This window comes from Pleurodeles waltl, chromosome 12, assembly GCF_031143425.1.
Source record: "Pleurodeles waltl isolate 20211129_DDA chromosome 12, aPleWal1.hap1.20221129, whole genome shotgun sequence".
Taxonomy (NCBI): domain Eukaryota; kingdom Metazoa; phylum Chordata; class Amphibia; order Caudata; family Salamandridae; genus Pleurodeles; species Pleurodeles waltl.
In genome coordinates, this window is record NC_090451.1 from 69,925,063 (window position 1) to 69,944,236 (window position 19,174).

Below are 19,174 nucleotides of genomic sequence, written 5' to 3' on the forward strand. Positions count from 1 at the left end.
TTCCCTTGCAACTAGCATCCGTTGTAATGACACATCTAAGACTTGGATCAAAGCCTTGCAAAGGTGGAGCTTTGCAAATATCATTTTTCCACATGTCAAAAGCATTTTGACACGCCTCTGTCCACAAAAACTTGTTCCTTACTTTGAGCAATTGCCTTAAATCATATGTTTTCGTAGAAAAGTTATTAACAAATTTGGAATAGAATTCTACGAAACCTAGAAAAGCACGAACCTCATCCTTATTGTGAGGATTAGGTGCCTTGCTTATTGCAGACAATAACTCCTCCTTAGGTTTAATTCCCTGAGCAGATACAACATGCCCCAAGTAATTGACATGGTCACAAGCAAATTTGCATTTACCAAATTCTGCCGTCAGGCCCTTTTCATCCAACATATTCAATACTTTTAATAAGGTCTGATCATGATCATCTCTAGACCTCCCCATCACCAGGATATCATCTTGGAAGACCATTGTATTATCTATTCCTGCAAGAATTGAGCACATTAACCTTTGGAACATGGCTGCTGCCGATGCCAAACCAAATGGCACTCGCCGAAACCTGTAACATCCAAAGGGTGTAATGAAAGCAGTCAAGTCCCTACTACTGGGATGTAACCGTACCTGATGATAGGCCGCTTTTAAATCAATGGTGGAAAACCATTTCATTCCTCTAGTGCGTGATAACATTTCACTAATATGTGGTAAGGGGAATTGATCAACTAGTATATTCTTATTAAGATCTCTCAAATCAATGCATAATCGTAAACCCCCATTGGCTTTCTTCACCACAACTAATGGGGCCACCCACTCAGAAGATTCAATAGGTTCTATAATTTTCTCTTCTTGTAATTTATCCAATTGCAGTTTAACATCTTCCTTTAAGGGAATGGGAATATTTCTTACTTTATGCACCTGTGGCACAGCATCCTTTTTTAAATGAATAAGGTGCATAAAGCCTTTCATTTTGCCAATCTTTCCCGTAAATACTTTGGAGAATTTCTGCAGAACCAGTTGACCAATTCCTACCCCTTTTTCTATAGACCATACCGGTTCAGGATTATTGGGGTCCAATATTATACCCAATTTCCTCTGATCAATCCATCCCAAAACGGAAGGGCCAGTGACTGCATTATACAATTTTCCGATCATTTCTCTGTTCTTATACTGGAATTTCAATTCCTTGTAGCCTAACAATTCGATAATTTCCCCAGTAAATGTCTTGACTGTTATGTCTGGTGAACATAACTCTTCACCCACAATATGTTTGAGACTTCTTTTCCACACATTTTGATTAATAATAGTGTATGGAGACCCTGAATCTACTACAATGCGCATAGTCACTCCTCCCAACATAATCTCACAACTTGTTTTTTTCATTCTATTTTTCTCTTCTTGTCTCATACAAAGAATAGTGTCTTCGTCAGAAGAATTTACACACAAAATACACATGTTCAAATCATCATCCTCAGAAGAATTTGTGTCTTCCAGATCCAAGATTTTGCTACCCCCATTCTTTCTCTGACACACTTTTTGGAAATGGCCTACAATACCACATTTTAAACATTTCTGTTTCTTTGCCAGACACAATTTATCATTCGCCAAGTGATCATAACTGCCACATCTGTAACACTTCTTTTTATCATCAGACTTAAAATTCTTAGATTCTGTTCCTGTTCTCCCTGTGCTTCTCTTCTTAAAATCTTTAGTGTTATTCTTTCCTTTCACTCTTGCAATTATGGTCTCCTCTCTTTTATTTTCATTTAAAACTTCTTTCGCACACCTTCCTGTCAGTTCTGCCCTTTTTACAATGTCAATGACCTTCTGCAAAGAGCTTTCACCTTTGGCCCACAGATTGTCTTGAACGTTCGAGTTTGACGATTGCATAACAATCTGGTCAGGAATAAGTTTGTCATGTAAATCACCAAATCTGCAATTTATTGCTAAATTCTTTAAGGCAGACACGTAATTCTCTACTGGTTCTTCCTTCCCTTGCTTCCGATGAAAAAACTTATAGCGATCCACAGCTATGCAAACTCTAGGTCTGTAATAGTTATCTAAGTCTTCAAGTGCATTCTTATACAGATCACCATCACCCGCTTGCCTAGGTTTCTTATTAATGTTTTTGAAAATTTTCAGACCACCTGGTCCTAAACAATGTAAGAGGATCCTATATTTCTTTTCAGCAGAAAGTTCTTCTTCCTACTCAATGGCGGAGATATAATTCCTGAAATATTCACTCCATTCCTCCCATTTTAATATAGGTGAACCAGTAACAGGAATAAATGATTGTGGAGGTGATAAGTTCCATGGGTTGTTCGCCGCCATGTATTTGCACTGTCTCCCTTCTAAAATTATCCACTTAAGTAGAGGTAACCACTATAATTGCTAATAGTTGGTTACAAATGGTTTAAAAGATGTATTAAACTAATAAAAAAAACTACAGGCAATTTTTAATGATAGTCAAGCTAGCCATAAATTTGTTAGCACGTACTTTCCCAATTTAAAATGGCTGCCGCATAAATAACGTATAAATTAAAATGGCTGCCGCTCTGTTTGTAGAACTATCCCAACTTAAAATGGCCGCCACTTAGAAATGCTGCATGGTCACGTTTTGACCAATCCAAAATGGCCGCAGAAACAGGATGACGTCAGTTGGAGGCAGTCCCGGTAGTAGTACACACCCACACAGTCACTGCTTCACTCAACGATGATCTTAGACTGCTGCAAACATGTTTCCCAGCTCCTAACTCACAGTGTAGAAAAGTCGATCTTCAGCTGCAGCCCAAAATGCTTCACAGCCCCAGAATAGTGGCTACCCACTGTGCAGCACACTCCTCAAGATGACACGTTCGGATAAATTCTTCCCCTCGTCGCCAATTGTAAGAATCTCCACTCCGAGTGAGTCTAGAAATTACTTTATTTCTTCAAGTACATGGACAAAGAGGGAGACGTGCAGTTGCTCCGTCCGCCGTTCAAAACCGTCACTACCTCCGTTCTCGAATGCCTCTAACACATACCAGCGCGTGTGGAATTTCCAGCGCACGGCATTCGAGAACGGTAGGCATTTACCAACACTACACAAGGTTGCTTTTATTTATTTCGTTTTTTACATTTCTTTATGGAGTTCCATTTAGGTGACAACAGACCACACTGGTCACTGCCTATATACAGAGAATCATGGTGAAGTAATGCACCTATAGTAGCTGGGCCGCTGCTGCGTGAAGGTGTGCAGATTGTGAAACAGACACACACATATATATTATTATATATAAGCATTGCACTGATAACACGTTCTACTTAGGTGCACATTCATGAGGGTGGGGATATGGGAGCACTTGGCTGCTTGATCTATGCAGTGGCCTCATGTACACCCCTTCTGCTAGTTCCATAACTATACAGTCCTGGCTATGGTATCCAGGGGCTTGACTGCAGGTCAGCCTGATTTTGCTATGCTCATGTTTGCGCCGGTGGTGGTCCTATCTTCCCCCAAAATCAGTGTAGGGGGCATGTTGACTCTCAGTGCGGTCTACCGTCATGTTTGACTTCTAGATTTGACATATCCAAGATAGTAGCAATTGGGCCCCCTTCGCTCCGCAGTTGGGTCTTTATCAGTGCTTGAAATGGAAAAATTAAAGTGCAGGTACTCTGTGCCAGAGTACCTGCTTGTTTTCCAGAAGTGCCGGTACTCTCCAATTAAAAGTGTTATATTTTTCTTGAGGTGTGCCGGTACTCTCCCTCTCACAAAAAAAATTGACGGTACTCAGTACCGGCCCATTTAAAGCACTGATCTTTATGATAACATCTGCTTCCACTTCGGTCCATTTCAATAAGTCCCTAAACCAGCTTTTCGTGTCAGGTGCTGCACAGGCCTTCCAGGACATTGCTATTTGCCTTTTAAAGATTACTAGGACTTGGTCTATGAACCTGTGCATATGTTTATACCCTTTAGTGTTTGGTCTGAAGCTGAGCAAACGTGTTTCCAGTGTGGGGAATATAATTTGGCCCATTAGGTTGGAGATGATCCCTGTCACAGCTTCCCATGTACAGTGGGTCACCGGACAGTCCCAAACCATGTGATAAAACAATTGCCTTGTTTACTGCTTTCCCTTCTTAGAGGTTTTGTTTCATCACTTGTGGTGAACAGTGTTTGAAAATTGGATAGTTAAAAGTTTTTGTTGCAATATAGTAATATTCACTATGACTGACACGTGTATTTTGGTTCACAATGTGGTTAACAACTTTCTGTAACTCCTTGTTTTGTTTCATAAAAACTTTTATTGAAGTTGCTTAAAACATAGAAGAAGAATTTTATTTCCGGAGAACTCTCATAATTTGACAGAAGCTCACCTTGAACCTGTGTGCTGCAAGTGAAGGTTGCAAGGACCCAGATTAAGCCTTTGCTATCACAGCATCTCACACTTTCTAACTCTATGAAAGCTCAACTGTTCGGTCAGTGCTTCCCGTTGCCCAAGAGGTAGTTCTGATTGATATTTCACTACCATATTTTTTTAGGTCGAGCTCAAAGTTGGTCATGCTGCTCATATAAAAAGAGCAGTTGTGTTTATTGCTGCTGGCTGACCTGGAAGTAAATAGAATATCCGTGTATCACGTGGTCCGTCGTCTTACTGTTATACCATGTGATGTAATAGTCTTTGGGTGGTGAGAGGGTGATGCTTTGCACTCACTGATGTTTACGGTCCTCAAGTGTAGCTGCTTCAGTATTCTGCACATCACACCTCTCCGTGGCTCGTTCCACAGTTAATAGGACATGTACTGGGCATCATGTCTGCGTTCTTCCTCCATGGCTAAAGTTATTGTCTCCTTCTTTCCTTCCAGGAGAGGCACTGGGAGCTATTGGTAGTCCTGAATCCCTGGATCTCCTGAGGGAGTATTGCACAGATCCTGTAATAGAGGTAAATGCCTGCCCAACTCGCTCTCCACTATACTTTCTGTGCTGTAATATGTTCCAGATCCTCTGAAATGAAACATTGTCTTTGCAAGGTGTATATTCCTCAGAACGCCTGTGATCTTTACCATTTTACTTATAGGGAGAGATCTTCTTGTGACCCTATTGTAATGTGATCGTGATGCGACAGTGCCTGTTCACTGGGCTATCGAAGGGTGATCTTCTCAGTAGTAACCACAAGCAAATAAGAGAGGGATTCCCTCTTTACACCTAGTACATTGGGGTAACATTAGGTTCGGTGGCATGTGTAGCTGCAGATACACATGCTGTGCATAGTCCGCCGTCTGGTGTTGGGTCGGAGTGTTACAAGTTGTTTTTCTTCGAAGAAGTCTTTTCGAGTCACGAGACCGAGGGACTCCTCCTCCTTTGTTTCCATTGCGCATGGGCGTCGACTCCATCTTCGATTGTTTTTTTTCCGCCATCGGGTTCGGACGTGTTCCTTTTCGCTCTGGGTTTCGGGACGGAAAGATAGTCAAAACTTCGGAAAACTACGTCGGTATTGTTTCGTTCGGTATCGGGTTAGATAGAATCGACACCGAATCGTGAAGAGCTCCGGTAGCCCTTCGGGGTAACTTCGACCCCCCGTCGGGGCCTGGTCGGCCCGACCGCGTGTAACATCGACACCGATGGAACGGACCCCGTTCCGATTCTGTCCTAAATGCCACAGCAAATATCCATATACAGACCAACATTTGGTCTGTAACTTGTGCCTGTCGCCCGAGCACAAGGAAGAAACGTGTGAGGCCTGTCGTGCGTTTCGGTCCCGAAAGACGCTCCGTGACCGAAGAGCCAGAAGATTGCAAATGGCGTCCACGCCGACAGGACAACAAGAGTTCGAGGAACAAGGAGAAGAAGAGGAAGCCATCTCTATCCATGAATCGGACTCGGAGGGGTTCGACGTCGAAGAAACCGTGAGTAAGACGTCAAAACAAACACCACATGGGAAAACAGACAAGGCCCAGGGGATGCCACTGCCAACAGGCCATGGCTCAACCCATAAAATAGGTGACCGTCCATCGGCACCGAAAAAGGGCGAACTGGTGCCGAGATCGTCCGACTCGGGTCGAGACACAGGCACGCAGCAATCTCGGGACCGAGAAAGTGCTGCCGAAAAGGGTCGATGCCGAGACAGCGGAACCGAAGCTGCTCGACGCAGAGACAGCGGCACCGAGGATGATCGACGCCGAGAAAGCTCGACTACAAAAAAGAGAAAATTCTCTTCGGAGCCGAAAGCAAGCAAAGACACAGTTTCGGTTCCAAAACGCCCTGCAACCGAACCGACTGCCAGCTCATATTCAGAGGAACAATCACTGTCCTCTCAAATGCGCAAACACAGATTTGAAGAAGAGTTACAAACCACTAATGTAGACCACACTCAAAAGCGGATCTTCATACAGAGTGGGACAGGGAAGATCAGCACTCTTCCCCCAATCAGGAGGAAAAGGAGACTCGAGTTCCAAACTCAAGAACAAACACCACCAGCAAAAGTGGTGAAGAAAGTAACTCCACCACCCTCTCCTCCACCTGTAACTCATACATCACCGGCACAAACTCCGTCACATTCACCAGCTCATACCACCATGAGCCAAGATGACCAGGACGCTTGGGACCTATATGACGCCCCAGTATCAGACAATAGTCCTGAGTTGTACCCTACCAAGCCCTCACCACCTGAGGACAGCACAGCGTATGCACAGGTGGTAGCTAGGGCAGCAGAGTTCCATAACGTGTCGTTACACTCAGAACCTGTCAAGGATGACTTCCTTTTCAACACCCTCTCCTCCACCCATAGCACCTATCAATACCTGCCTATGCTCCCGGGAATGCTAAGGCACGCAAAACAGATCTTTAAAGACCCTGTCAAAAGCAGAGCGATAACTCCACGGGTGGAGAAAAAATATAAAGCACCGCCCACAGACCCTGCTTTTATCACATCACAACTGCCACCAGATTCAGTTGTAGTAGGGGCAGCTCGCAAGAGAGCCAACTCGCACACATCAGGCGACGCCCCACCTCCGAACAAAGAGAGCCGCAAGTTCGACGCAGCTGGAAAAAGGGTTGCTGTACAAGCTGCAAACCAGTGGCGCATCGCGAACTCTCAGGCGCTCCTAGCGTGATATGACAGAGCCCATTGGGATGAGATGCAACATCTCATCGAGCATCTACCCAAAGAATTACAGAAACGAGCAAAACAAGTAGTCGAGGAGGGACAAAATATCTCGAATAACCAAATACGCTCCTCTATGGATGCAGCGGATACAGCTGCAAGAACAATAAATACCGCGGTAACCATAAGAAGACACGCATGGTTGCGCACATCCGGGTTTAAACCCGAGATACAACAAGCAGTGCTCAATATGCCGTTCAACGAACAACAATTGTTTGGACCTGATGTGGACACGGCAATTGAGAAATTGAAAAAGGACACTGACACAGCCAAGGCCATGGGCGCACTCTATTCCCCGCAGGGCAGAGGCACTTTTGGCACATTTCGCAGAACACCCTTCAGAGGGGGGTTTCGGGGTCAAGCCACACAAACCAACACCTCACAATCTACACCGTCTACCTACCAAGGACAGTACCAAAGGGGAGGCTTTCGGGGCCAGTACAGAGGGGGACAATTCCCTAGAAACCGGGGAAAATTTCAAGGTCCCAAAACCCCTACAACCAAACAGTGACTCACAAGTCACTCAACCCCTTCACACAACACCAGTGGGGGGGAGACTAAGCCAATTTTACAAAGCTTGGGAGGAGATAACAACATACACTTGGGTCTTAGCAATTATCCAGCATGGTTATTGCATAGAATTTCTCCAAATCCCTCCAAATGTCCCACCAAAAACACAAAACATGTCAAAACAGCATTTAGACCTTCTGGAATTAGAAGTTCAGGCATTACTGCAAAAGGACGCAATAGAACTTGTACCACGTACACAAAGGAACACAGGAGTTTACTCACTGTACTTTCTAATACCAAAAAAAGACAAAACACTGAGACCAATCTTAGATCTCAGAACACTAAACATCTACATCAAATCGGAACACTTTCACATGGTCACGCTACAAGACGTATTACCACTGCTAAAACAACAAGACTATATGACAACCTTCGATCTAAAAGACGCGTATTTCCACATACCGATACATCCCTCGCACAGGAAATACCTAAGGTTCGTATTCAAGGGAATACATTACCAATTCAAAGTGTTGCCGTTCGGTATAACAACCGCACCAAGAGTATTTACGAAATGCCTAGCAGTAGTAGCTGCACATATCAGAAGGCAGCAAATACATGTGTTCCCCTACCTAGACGATTGGCTAATCAAAACCAACTCCCTAACAAAGTGTTCACACCACACAGAGTATGTCATACAAACTCGGTTTCTCCATCAACTATGCAAAATCACACATTCTGCCGTGCAAAACACAACAATACTTAGGAGCGACCATCGACACAACAAATGGGATAGCCACTCCAAGTCCACAAAGAGTTCAACATTTTTACAAGGTTATACAAGCCATGTATCCGACACAAAAAATACATGCAAAGATGGTATTAAAACTCCTAGGCATGATGTCTTCATGCATAGCCATTGTCCCAAACGCAAGACTGCACATGAGGCCCTTACAACAGTGCCTAGCATCGCAATGGTCACAGGCACAGGGTCACCTTCTAGATCTGGTGTTGATAGACCGCCAAACTTACATCTCGCTTCTATGGTGGAACAGTATAAATTTAAACAAAGGGCGGCCTTTCCAAGACCCAGTGCCACAATACGTGATAACAACAGATGCTTCCATGACAGGGTGGGGAGCACACCTCAATCAACACAGCATCCAAGGACAATGGGACGTACATCAAACAAAGTTGCATATAAATCACCTAGAATTGTTAGCAGTGTTCTTAGCGTTGAAAGCATTTCAACCCATCATAACCCACAAATACATTCTTGTCAAAACAGACAACATGACAACAATGTATTATCTAAACAAACGGGGGAACACACTCGACACAGCTGTGCCTCCTGGCACAAAAGATATGGCATTGGGCGATTCACAACCACATTCGCCTAATAGCACAGTTTATTCCAGGGATCCAGAATCAACTAGCAGACAACCTCTCTCGAGATCACCAAAAAGTCCACGAATGGGAGATTCACCCCCAAATTCTAAACACTTACTTCCACCTTTGGGGAACACCTCAAATAGACCTATTTGCAACAAAGGAGAACGCAAAATGCCAAAACTTCGCATCCAGGTACCCACACGGGCAGTCTCAAGGCAATGCTCTATGGATGAATTGGTCAGGGATATTTGCATACGCTTTTCCCCCTCTCCCTCTCATTCCAAATCTAGTAAACAAATTGAGTCAAAACAAACTCAAACTCATACTAATAGCACCAACATGGGCAAGACAACCCTGGTACACAACACTACTAGACCTGTCAGTAGTACCCCATGTCAAGCTACCCAACAGGCCAGATCTGCTAACACAACACAAACAACAGATCAGGCATCCAAACCCAGCATCGCTGAATCTAGCAATCTGGCTCCTGAAATCCTAGAATTCGGACATTTAAACCTCACCCAAGAATGTATGGAGGTCATAAAACAGGCTAGAAGGCCATCCACTAGACACTGCTATGCAAGTAAATGGAAAAGATTTGTTTGCTACTGCCATAGTAATCAAGTTCAACCATTACATGCATCTCCAAAGGATGTAGTAGGATACTTACTACATTTGCAGAAATCAAATCTGGCCTTCTCTTCCATAAAGATACCCCTCGCGGCAATTTCTGCATACCTGCAGATTACCCATTCAACTTCACTATTTAGGATACCTGTCATTAAAGCGTTTATGGAAGGCCTCAAAAGAATTATACCACCAAGAACACCACCTGTTCCCTCATGGAACCTCAACATCGTCTTAACAAGACTCATGGGTCCACCTTTCGAACCCATGCATTCTTGCGAAATGCAATTCTTAACGTGGAAGGTTGCATTTCTCGTTGCCATTACATCTCTAAGAAGAGTAAGCGAAATTCAAGCGTTTACTATACAGGAACCTTTTATTCAAATACACAAAAATAAGGTAGTTCTAAGAACCAATCCTAAATTTTTCCAAAAGTTATTTCACCGTTCCACTTAAATCAAACAGTAGAACTACCAGTGTTCTTTCCACAGCCAGACTCAGTAGCTGAAAGGGCACTACATACATTAGACATCAGAAGAGCACTAATGTACTACATTGACAGAACAAAACTAATTAGGAAAACAAAACAACTGTTTATTGCATTTCAAAAACCTCATACAGGAAACCCAATATCAAAACAGGGTATAGCCAGATGGATAGTTAAGTGTATCCAAACCTGCTACCTTAAAGCAAAGAGAGAGCTGCCCATTACACCAAAGGCACACTCAACCAGAAAGAAAGGCGCTACCATGGCCTTCCTAGGAAATATTCCAATGAACGAAATATGTAAGGCGGCCACATGGTCTACGCCTCACACATTTACTAAGCACTACTGTGTAGACGTGCTATCCGCACAACAAGCCACAGTAGGTCAAGCCGTACTAAGAACTTTATTTCAAACTACTTCCACTCCTACAGGCTGAGCCACCGCTTTTGGGGAGATAACTGCTTACTAGTCTATGCACAGCATGTGTATCTGCAGCTACACATGCCACCGAACTGAAAATGTCTCTTACCCAGTGTACATCTGTTCGTGGCATTAGTCGCTGCAGATTCACATGCGCCCACCCGCCTCCCCGGGAGCCTGTAGCCGTATGGAAGTAATCTTCAACATTTGTACATTTGTAAATATATTTCTTAAACTTTATTTTGTACATACTTATTCATTCCATTGCATGGGCACTATTACTAACATACACAACTCCTACCTCACCCTCTGCGGGGAAAACAATAGAAGATGGAGTCGACGCCCATGCGCAATGGAAACAAAGGAGGAGGAGTCCCTCGGTCTTGTGACTCGAAAAGACTTCTTCGAAGAAAAACAACTTGTAACACTCCGACCCAACACCAGACAGCGGACTATGCACAGCATGTGAATCTGCAGCGACTAATGCCACGAACAGATGTACACTGGGTAAGTGACATTTTCATTATTACACAAAGAATCCCTGAGATTCTGAGCATTGTGCTAGTCCAGTGACATCCAGTAAATATTGAGAAATGTTTCTGTAGGTTTTGTATGATTATTTAGAAATGTATTCACTTGAGTATATGATATATCGTGAACCCAACTAGAGAGAACATTTTTGTTGTAGCTTGAGCATCTGAAACACAAGTAGTATTGTGTGTGAGTGTGTTTAAGTGGGAAGGTAGGTGGAGGAAAGGCTTCCCAAATCAGTCCTCCATGGACGTGCTGCTTCATTGTTACTGGTTCACTGTATTCTTGTGGTTTTACCTTCCCAGGTGGCGGAGACCTGCCAGCTGGCTGTGAGGAGGATAGAGTGGCTGCAGAAGAACAAAGATAACCCTGATGCGAACCCTTTTCAGTCTGTGGATCCGGCTCCCCCTCTTGAAGAGAAGGATGTGGTGAAACTGAGAGCGGCGCTCCTGGATGACTCTCTGCCGCTCTTTGACCGGTACCGGGCCATGTTTGCTCTTCGGAACCTGGGTGGGGAAGCAGCCGTGCTGGCATTGGCCGATGGTGAGTTCTCCTTGACCGGCAGATTTGAAAGTGTTCATCCCTGGCTTCTATTAGTCACTATTGTCTTTCATTTTATTGGTCTTCATTATAACTACCCATTTCTCATCTCTGCCCCGTAACGGGCACATGTTAGTCTTCTGAGTTCTGGCTCCCCAGCGAACAACCCGTTCCATACCTTCATTAAAGCGGCTGTTTCAAAGTGAGTAAAGGTTCCTCGTGGAGATAACAGTGGCAGCTTGGAGTAGGCCAGCATGCCTGGCTAAGTGTTCCAAGTGGTTAGTATATGAGTAAGTCCGATAATGGGCAGAGCCATTGACTTTCAGCATTCTCCTAGTAGTGGCTGTTTTCATGTAGGTTGTTTGCAGAAGGAACTGAAGGGCTTGGTGAACCAGAAGATCCTGTGTTGGACGTCTGCCGCAGCACCAACCCTCCCCCTCTCAGGTCTTGCAAATCAGGAACAAGGCAAGACTTACCATACTGCAAACATTATTCACATTGGAGCTACTTTTTAAAATTCGTCTGATAGCCTACTTGCGTCTAATGGATTCAGTAAACCAAATGTGTCTTGGGTTCAGAAGAACTAAGTAGCAGAAATTAAGTAGAAGAAACGTTCTTGGAAATATTTTTAGACTTCTAAAGAAAGTAAAACTTTGTTACTTTTACTTGGATTTTTCATCTGCCTTGTTCCTTAAGAAAATGCCAAGTCTTTTTCTCCTTTTTATTCATCATCTAGTCATCATCGGCCACAGGTATTCTCTCCAACTTTTAAACTTTGTACTCCCATACTTGTTCTTCAGATTACTAGACAAAACAATAGTTTGCAGATTTTTTTTTTTTTTCCAGCTGTCATTAGTTTTGCTTCCATCCCTTCTCCTTTAAGGCCATTTCATGTCAGTGTCGGAGTTTGGTCTGTGGTGAAATAAGGCCCCTGGATTTATGTGATTGTATGGCTGCGGTGTTTTTGCATCATTTTTGATTTGATGCATTTTGAGCATAATCCATCATCTGTTGCATAATCTGTCAATTTTAACAAAAAAAGTTTCTAGCTCAAAAGGTTCAAAAGTTGCTAAAAAATGCAGCAACACATGCTGCTTTCTGTTGCTTGTTGCTATAGTTCCATGTTAAACTGGTACCCATAAGTTGCAATCTAAACCAGTAGAGCATATGTCTTCAAACTGGGGAGGGTCGTGGATGCATTCCCAGGGGGGCGCAGATGGCTCAACAAGTACTTGTAAATGAAGATGGCCTGGAAGCGAGAATTGGCAAGTTTCAAGACTGTCTTCGTTTACATCCAGTCCTTGAAGTGTTTAAAAAAACATACATGCAGAATGTAATGTAAAATAATGTATTGATAGCTGATTAGCTAAACCTGTGTTTATATTTCGTTTAAGAATTCTGTATTATTTTATATCCTGGAAACTGAAAGAGGAAAATCAATACACAGGATATTTTTTTACTTTTAGCAACATGGTGCAGGGTCAGAAACGTGGCTAAAAAGACCAAAATATTCTTCAAGTGTTTTGTTTTTCACTTTCAGTTAACTGCATATAAAATAATGCAGAATGCTTAAAAGAAAAATAAATGCAAGGTAAACTAATCTTATAGAAATACATTATTTGTGTAATAAGACAACTGCAGATGTGAGGAATGGACACTTGTGTATTTATAGTGCTACAAGGTCTCAGTCTGGACCAGAAAGCACTACGAATATGCAAGTCATTATTTTAAAATGGTATTATTCACAGTGTGTAAGGTAGACTGCTGCTAAATGATTTGGTATTTGAAGATAAAACAGGTGCTTTCTCCACATACTTTAGTAATAGGTAATCTATACCTAGTGCAAACATTTGTCTATCAAAAATACATTTTCTAGAACTCAATTTATAACACCCTGACTTTATGTATCAAAAAGAGTAACTCATTATGCCCCATGAAGCCTCAGGTGACTTCATCAATTAAAGCCTAAACTGGCCTCTAAACAGCCTTTACATTTGGGGGCAAATTTACAAGCCCTGCTCTGCCACTGAAGCGTCACTCCTGTGGCACAAACTACAGACCCATATCTACAAGCCCACGTAAAGCGACCCTGTGTGGTTTTTCATGTCCTTGTGGATATGGCGTGAGACTGCAGTGCACGTCGCTGCGTTGCCTCACATTGTGTTAGTGAGGCATGCCATGGACATTACAGTGGGTGTTCCCATGTAACACCCATGGAATTTTATACATTCCCAGATGTACGAGAAATTGTAAACCTGGGGATGAGTCAAAACCCTATGCCTCCCCAGGGAGGTGCAACAGGGAGAAATAACATTATTTCTCCCTGCAGAATGCAGCACACATAGAAGAAGGAAATTGCCTCCATTGATTGTTTTGGGCAGGAAGGTGTCCTTTCCTGCACAGAATCAATCCTCCCCACAACGCAGACACCACTGTGCAAGGGTGCCTGCATTGGTGCATGGCAGCCATTTGTGTGCCAACGCTTGGGGAGAGGACAGAAATGTGCCCTGTCTTGTAGATCTGGGACATTTCTGCCCTTTCCTGGTGGCGTAGGGCAAACCCCTGCGACATGGGGCTTGTAAATATGCACCTTGGTGATTAACCAATTGCACACATTTACATTATTTTGGGGTGCAGGCACCCTAGTGAGAATGCCTTTTTCCACCATAGCTTTGTGTTCCTTCCGATCTTCACAGCAGAGGAAAATTTCTCTTCACTCCAACCCTGCCCTCCCTTTACTTTTACGCAGAGGCACTTGAAGGGCCACAATGACTGTTCAGTGTTGATTGTGTTTGTTAAAGAATAGTATGCTTTTGTTAAATTAAAAAAGCCTGGGGCATGTGGGTCCCCATAGATCGCGTCCACTTCGACCTCTGTTTGCATGCACATGTCCTTCAAAGTGAGCTGAGGGAGTGACAGGGAGGAGGCGCACTAATCGTCTGGACCTCTTGAGCTTCAGAGTGATGGTCCAGGAGTAAGAGGAAAGTGGTGAGATCCTTGGATGGCATCAAAGAGATAGCCCAGAGGAAGTGTTGCTATATTGGGGGGGTCATTTTGTAGATTACAGATGATAGAAACCGCTTCTTTAGAGAGATGCCTTGAGGACCATGTGGAGTTTTCATTTTTTTTAGGTGCAGTTGCATTTGGACCCAGACTCCCAACACCCCAATTGTGTGGCCTAGTGTTTTTGGTCAGTTTCTGTTTTGGTTTGCTATATTAGTCATTTTATGTCTTACATATAGCATGGATTGTGAGCTACAGAAAAATACATCTGAAATAATCTCCTAAGCGCCGTTACAGAGCTCACCCTGCTCCTCCTACTCTCCCTACTCTTGCCATACATTTTTGGTGGGGGTGGGCGACTTCAAAATATTTTGCTCAGGGGGTGGGGCTCGGAGCTGAAAAGATTGAAGACCTCTGCCGTAGAGTGTTAACAAGTGTAGCAAGCATTTGCAATGCAGTGGGTCTCGCATTGACTTGAGTTAGAGCTATTGACGTTGTAAATTTGTAACTGGACTTTTCTTGCCACATAAATTGGTCAACCCTGCCTTATAATTTGGCCTGTTCCTGCCACATAATTCCAGTGGCCCTGCATATAACTAGAGCACTTCCATTTACCTTCTTACTCTGCCTGCAGCCAAAAATGAATATGTTCCCATCTAGCATCCTAATTTAAATCTGCCATGCTAATGCCAGAGGAATACCACTTTCACCACCCCACCACCAGAGTTGCTGGCTGGCTAACACAATTCCCAAGACAAGACAGCCATGGAGGAGTAACAAGAGTGCTCAAACAATCATAATGTAATAAGGATGTTAAGTTGGCCTGAATCATGGTCATAATTGCAATAAGGGGAGATTAATAAAACATACAATTATCATATAAACCCAATAAAACCCTTTATCGGAAATAAACATTTGACTGTAATGCTCAGAGGACACCACAATTAAAATAGCATTTGGTATTAAATGTGGTCATTTTACCATATAGTTAGCCCCTCAAGGGCATAACCGCATGAAAAGAAAATGACTAAGTATTTCAGTGTAGCCATATATTTAGCCCCTAGAGGGCATAGTGCTTTACACATATTCAGGGCTAGCAGGCCTACTGCAATGATATTACAAACAAGGCCCTTAACCCCTTCGCTGCCAGGCCTTTTCCCCCCTCAGCTGCCAGGCCTTTTTTTGGGGCTATTTGGTGCAGGGCGCGCTTAGGCCCTCATAACTTTTTGTCCACATAAGCTACCCACGCCAAATTTGTGTCCTTTTTTTCCAACATCCTAGGGATTCTAGAGGTACCCAGACTTTGTGGGTTCCCCTGAGGGAGGCCAAGAAATTATCCAAAATACAGTGAAAATTTTGTTTAAAAAAAAAAAATGGAAAAAAGGGCTGCAGAAGAAGGCTTGTGTTTTTTTCCCCTTGAAATTGGCATCAACAAAGGGTTTGCAGTGCTAAAATCACCAGCTTCCCAGCTTTCAGGAACAGGCAGACTTGAATCAGAAAACCCAATTTCTTTCAACACAATTTTGGCATTTTACTGGGACATACCCGATTTTTACGAAAACATTTCTGAAAAGTAGACAAAATTCTGAATTCAGCAATGGGTAATTTGTGTAGATCCTATAAGGGTTTCCTACAGAAAATAACAACTGAAATCTGTAACTTTTTCCTGCAATGTCAGATATTTGAAAGCAATATACTGTTGCGTCTGCTGGACTCTTCTGGTTGCGGGGATATATAGGGCTTGTAGGTTCATCAAGAACCCTAGGTACCCGGAGCCAATAAATGAGCTGCACCTTGCAGTGGGTTTTCATTCTCTACCGGGTATACAGCAATTCGGGCCAGATATAGCAAAGGGTTTTACCCATTCTGTGTCTATGGGAAAATGTGTTCATACATATGGCCCTTAATTTGCTGAAATATAAAGAGTCAAAAATAGGTATCAAGAAAACCTTTTGTATTTCCAAAATGGGCACAAGATAAGGTGTTGAGGAGCCATTGTTCTTTGCACATCTCTGAATTCTGGGGTGCCCATACTGGCATGTGAATTATAGTGCCTTTCTCAAATAGACGTCTTTTTTACATACTGTTTTATATTTGGAAGGAAAAAATGTAGAGAAAGACAAGGGGCAATAACACTTGCTTTGCTATTCTGTGTTCCCCCAAGTCTCTTAATAAAAATGGTACCTCACTTGTGTGGGTAGGCCCAGTGCCTGTGACAGGAAATGCCCCAAAACACAAAGTGGACACATAACATTTTCTCAAAGAAAACGGAGGTGTTTTTTGCAAAGTGCCTACCTGTGGATTTTGGCCTCTAGCTCAGCCGCCACCTAGGGAAACCTACCAAACCTGTTCATTGTATAAAACTAGAGACCTAGGGGAATCTAAGACTGGGTGACTTGTCGGGCTCTCACCGGGTTCTGTTACCCAGAATCCTTTGCAAACATCAAAATGTGGCTAAAAAAACACTTTTTCCTTACATTTCAGTGACAGAAAGTTCTGGAATCTGAGAGGAGCCACAAATTTCCTTCCACCCAGCGTTCCCCCAAGTCTCCCGATAAAAATGGTACCTCACTTGTGTGGGTAGGCCCAGTGCACGCGACAGGAAATGCCCCAAAACAAAAAGTGGACACATCACATTTTCTCAAAGAAAACAGAGGTGTTTTTTGCAAAATGCCTACCTGTGGATTTTGGCCTCTAGCTCAGCCGCCACCTAGGGAAACCTACCAAACCTGTGCATTTTTTAAAACTAGAGACCTAGGGGAATCCAAGATGGGGTGACTTGTGGGGCTCTCACCAGGTTCTGTTACCCAGAATCCTTTGCAAACCTCAAAATGTGGCTTAAAAAAACACTTTTTCCTCACATTTCGGTGACAGAAAGTTCTGGAATCGGAGAGGGGCCACAAATGTCCTCCCACCCAGCGCTCCCCCAAGTCTCCCGATAGAAATGGTACCTTACTTGTGTGGGTGGGCCAAGTGTTTGTGACCGGAAAGAGCCAAAAACACGTTGAAATTGAGGGGGAGCCAAAGTGGGTTCAAAAGGGCAGTTTGGAAAAAAAACATTTTTAGGCCGACAAGTGCAGCAGAAATTTTATCGGTATAGATGAGACAATGCTGGGTGGTAAGAATTTTGTGGATTCCTGCAGATTCTGGAAGGTTCCATCACGAAAATGTGTGCTTTCCAGCAAAGTTGAAGGTTTGCAGGGCATTTTGGCTAAGGAAATGATGCGGGTCCATGGGAAGCACACCACCCTGGAATCAACTAGATGTTTAGTTTTCAGATGTGTCTAGGTCTTGTGGATTTTTCTACAATGCAGCTTCCCAAAGTAAAAAAAAAAGTGCATCCCTCACCATTCCAAGTGGGACGATTTTGAGAGTTACCAAGCTCTCATGGCCCAAATGTAAAACAAAAACCAGAAATAATCAAATGTCCTCTTGCTTGTCATGGGATAAGATGTTTTAATGTGCGGGGGAGAGCTGAATGACTGTTAGACCCTTCAGTTCTGGTGGGGGCATAACCAGACGCATACTGCTTGGTAGCCACCACCCCACTATTTTATTTTATTGTTTTTATTCCCTGACATCTAGTAGACTTTCTGCCCTGGGGTGTGGATTGGGGGCAGAACAACTTTGGCCCCATTTATTTGGGGTGGGGGTATGGCCATACCCCCAACCTCTTAATTTGAAAAAAAAAAATCTTCTCTGGTGGGCCTTCCAAAAATAGGCCCATCTGCCCCCTAGGGGGGCAGTTATGGCCAACAGTAATGTGCCCCCATGGGGAGCGACTCTTGCCCAAGGGGCTGCTCCCTCTCTTCCCCCCCCCCCCCACCCCCTAAAACAAAACACACACATTCACACACACCAATCCATGGTGTCTAGAGGTTTCTGCCCCCTTTGGGGGCATATTGGCCTAACAAAAATAGGCCGATCTGCCCTCGGGGGGGGGGCAGAAATGTCCTAATAATAATGGGGGGGGCAGAAATGTCCTAATAATAATTCCCCCCCCCCCCCCAACATAAAAAAAATTAAAATAAATAAAAAAAATTATCCCTGGTGTCTAGTGGTTTTCTGCCCCCCCCCCTGGGGGCAGATCAGCCTAATAATTTTAGGCCGATCTGCCCCCAGGGGAGACAGAAATGGCCTAAAAATAATTTGCCCCCCTGGAGAGCGGCCCTTTCCCAAGGGGCCGGTCCCCTTTTTGTGCAAGTACAAAAAAAAAAATCCCTGGTGTCTAGTGGTTTCTGCCCCTCGGGGGCAGATCGCAGGGCCGATCTGCCCTCAGGGGGGGGGGCAGAAATGGCCTAATAATAATTTCCCCCTCCCCTCCCCCCGGGAGCGACCCTTGCCCAAGGGGTCGCTCCCCAAACAAAAAATAAACAATTAATAAAATGGTCCCTGGTGTCTAGCGGAGGCAGAAATGGCCTAGAAATAATATGCCCCCGAGAAGCGGCCCTAGCCCAAGGGGACGCTCTCCGTGTTTAATATTCCCTTGTGTCTAGTTGCGATCAGGCAGCAGCAATGCTCAGAGAGACATGA

At 43.8% G+C, this 19,174-nt stretch overlaps 1 protein-coding gene across 1 annotated transcript in view; it reads left to right on the forward strand.

The window, feature by feature from the left end:
- Nucleotides 1–19,174, forward strand: part of DOHH (deoxyhypusine hydroxylase) — a 28,600-nt gene that overhangs the window by 6,295 nt on the left and 3,131 nt on the right. The window contains exons 2-3 of the mRNA XM_069215861.1: nucleotides 4,838–4,914; nucleotides 11,404–11,641. Of these exons, the coding sequence (XP_069071962.1) occupies nucleotides 4,838–4,914; nucleotides 11,404–11,641 (315 nt within the window). The remainder of the gene's footprint in view (nucleotides 1–4,837; nucleotides 4,915–11,403; nucleotides 11,642–19,174) is intronic.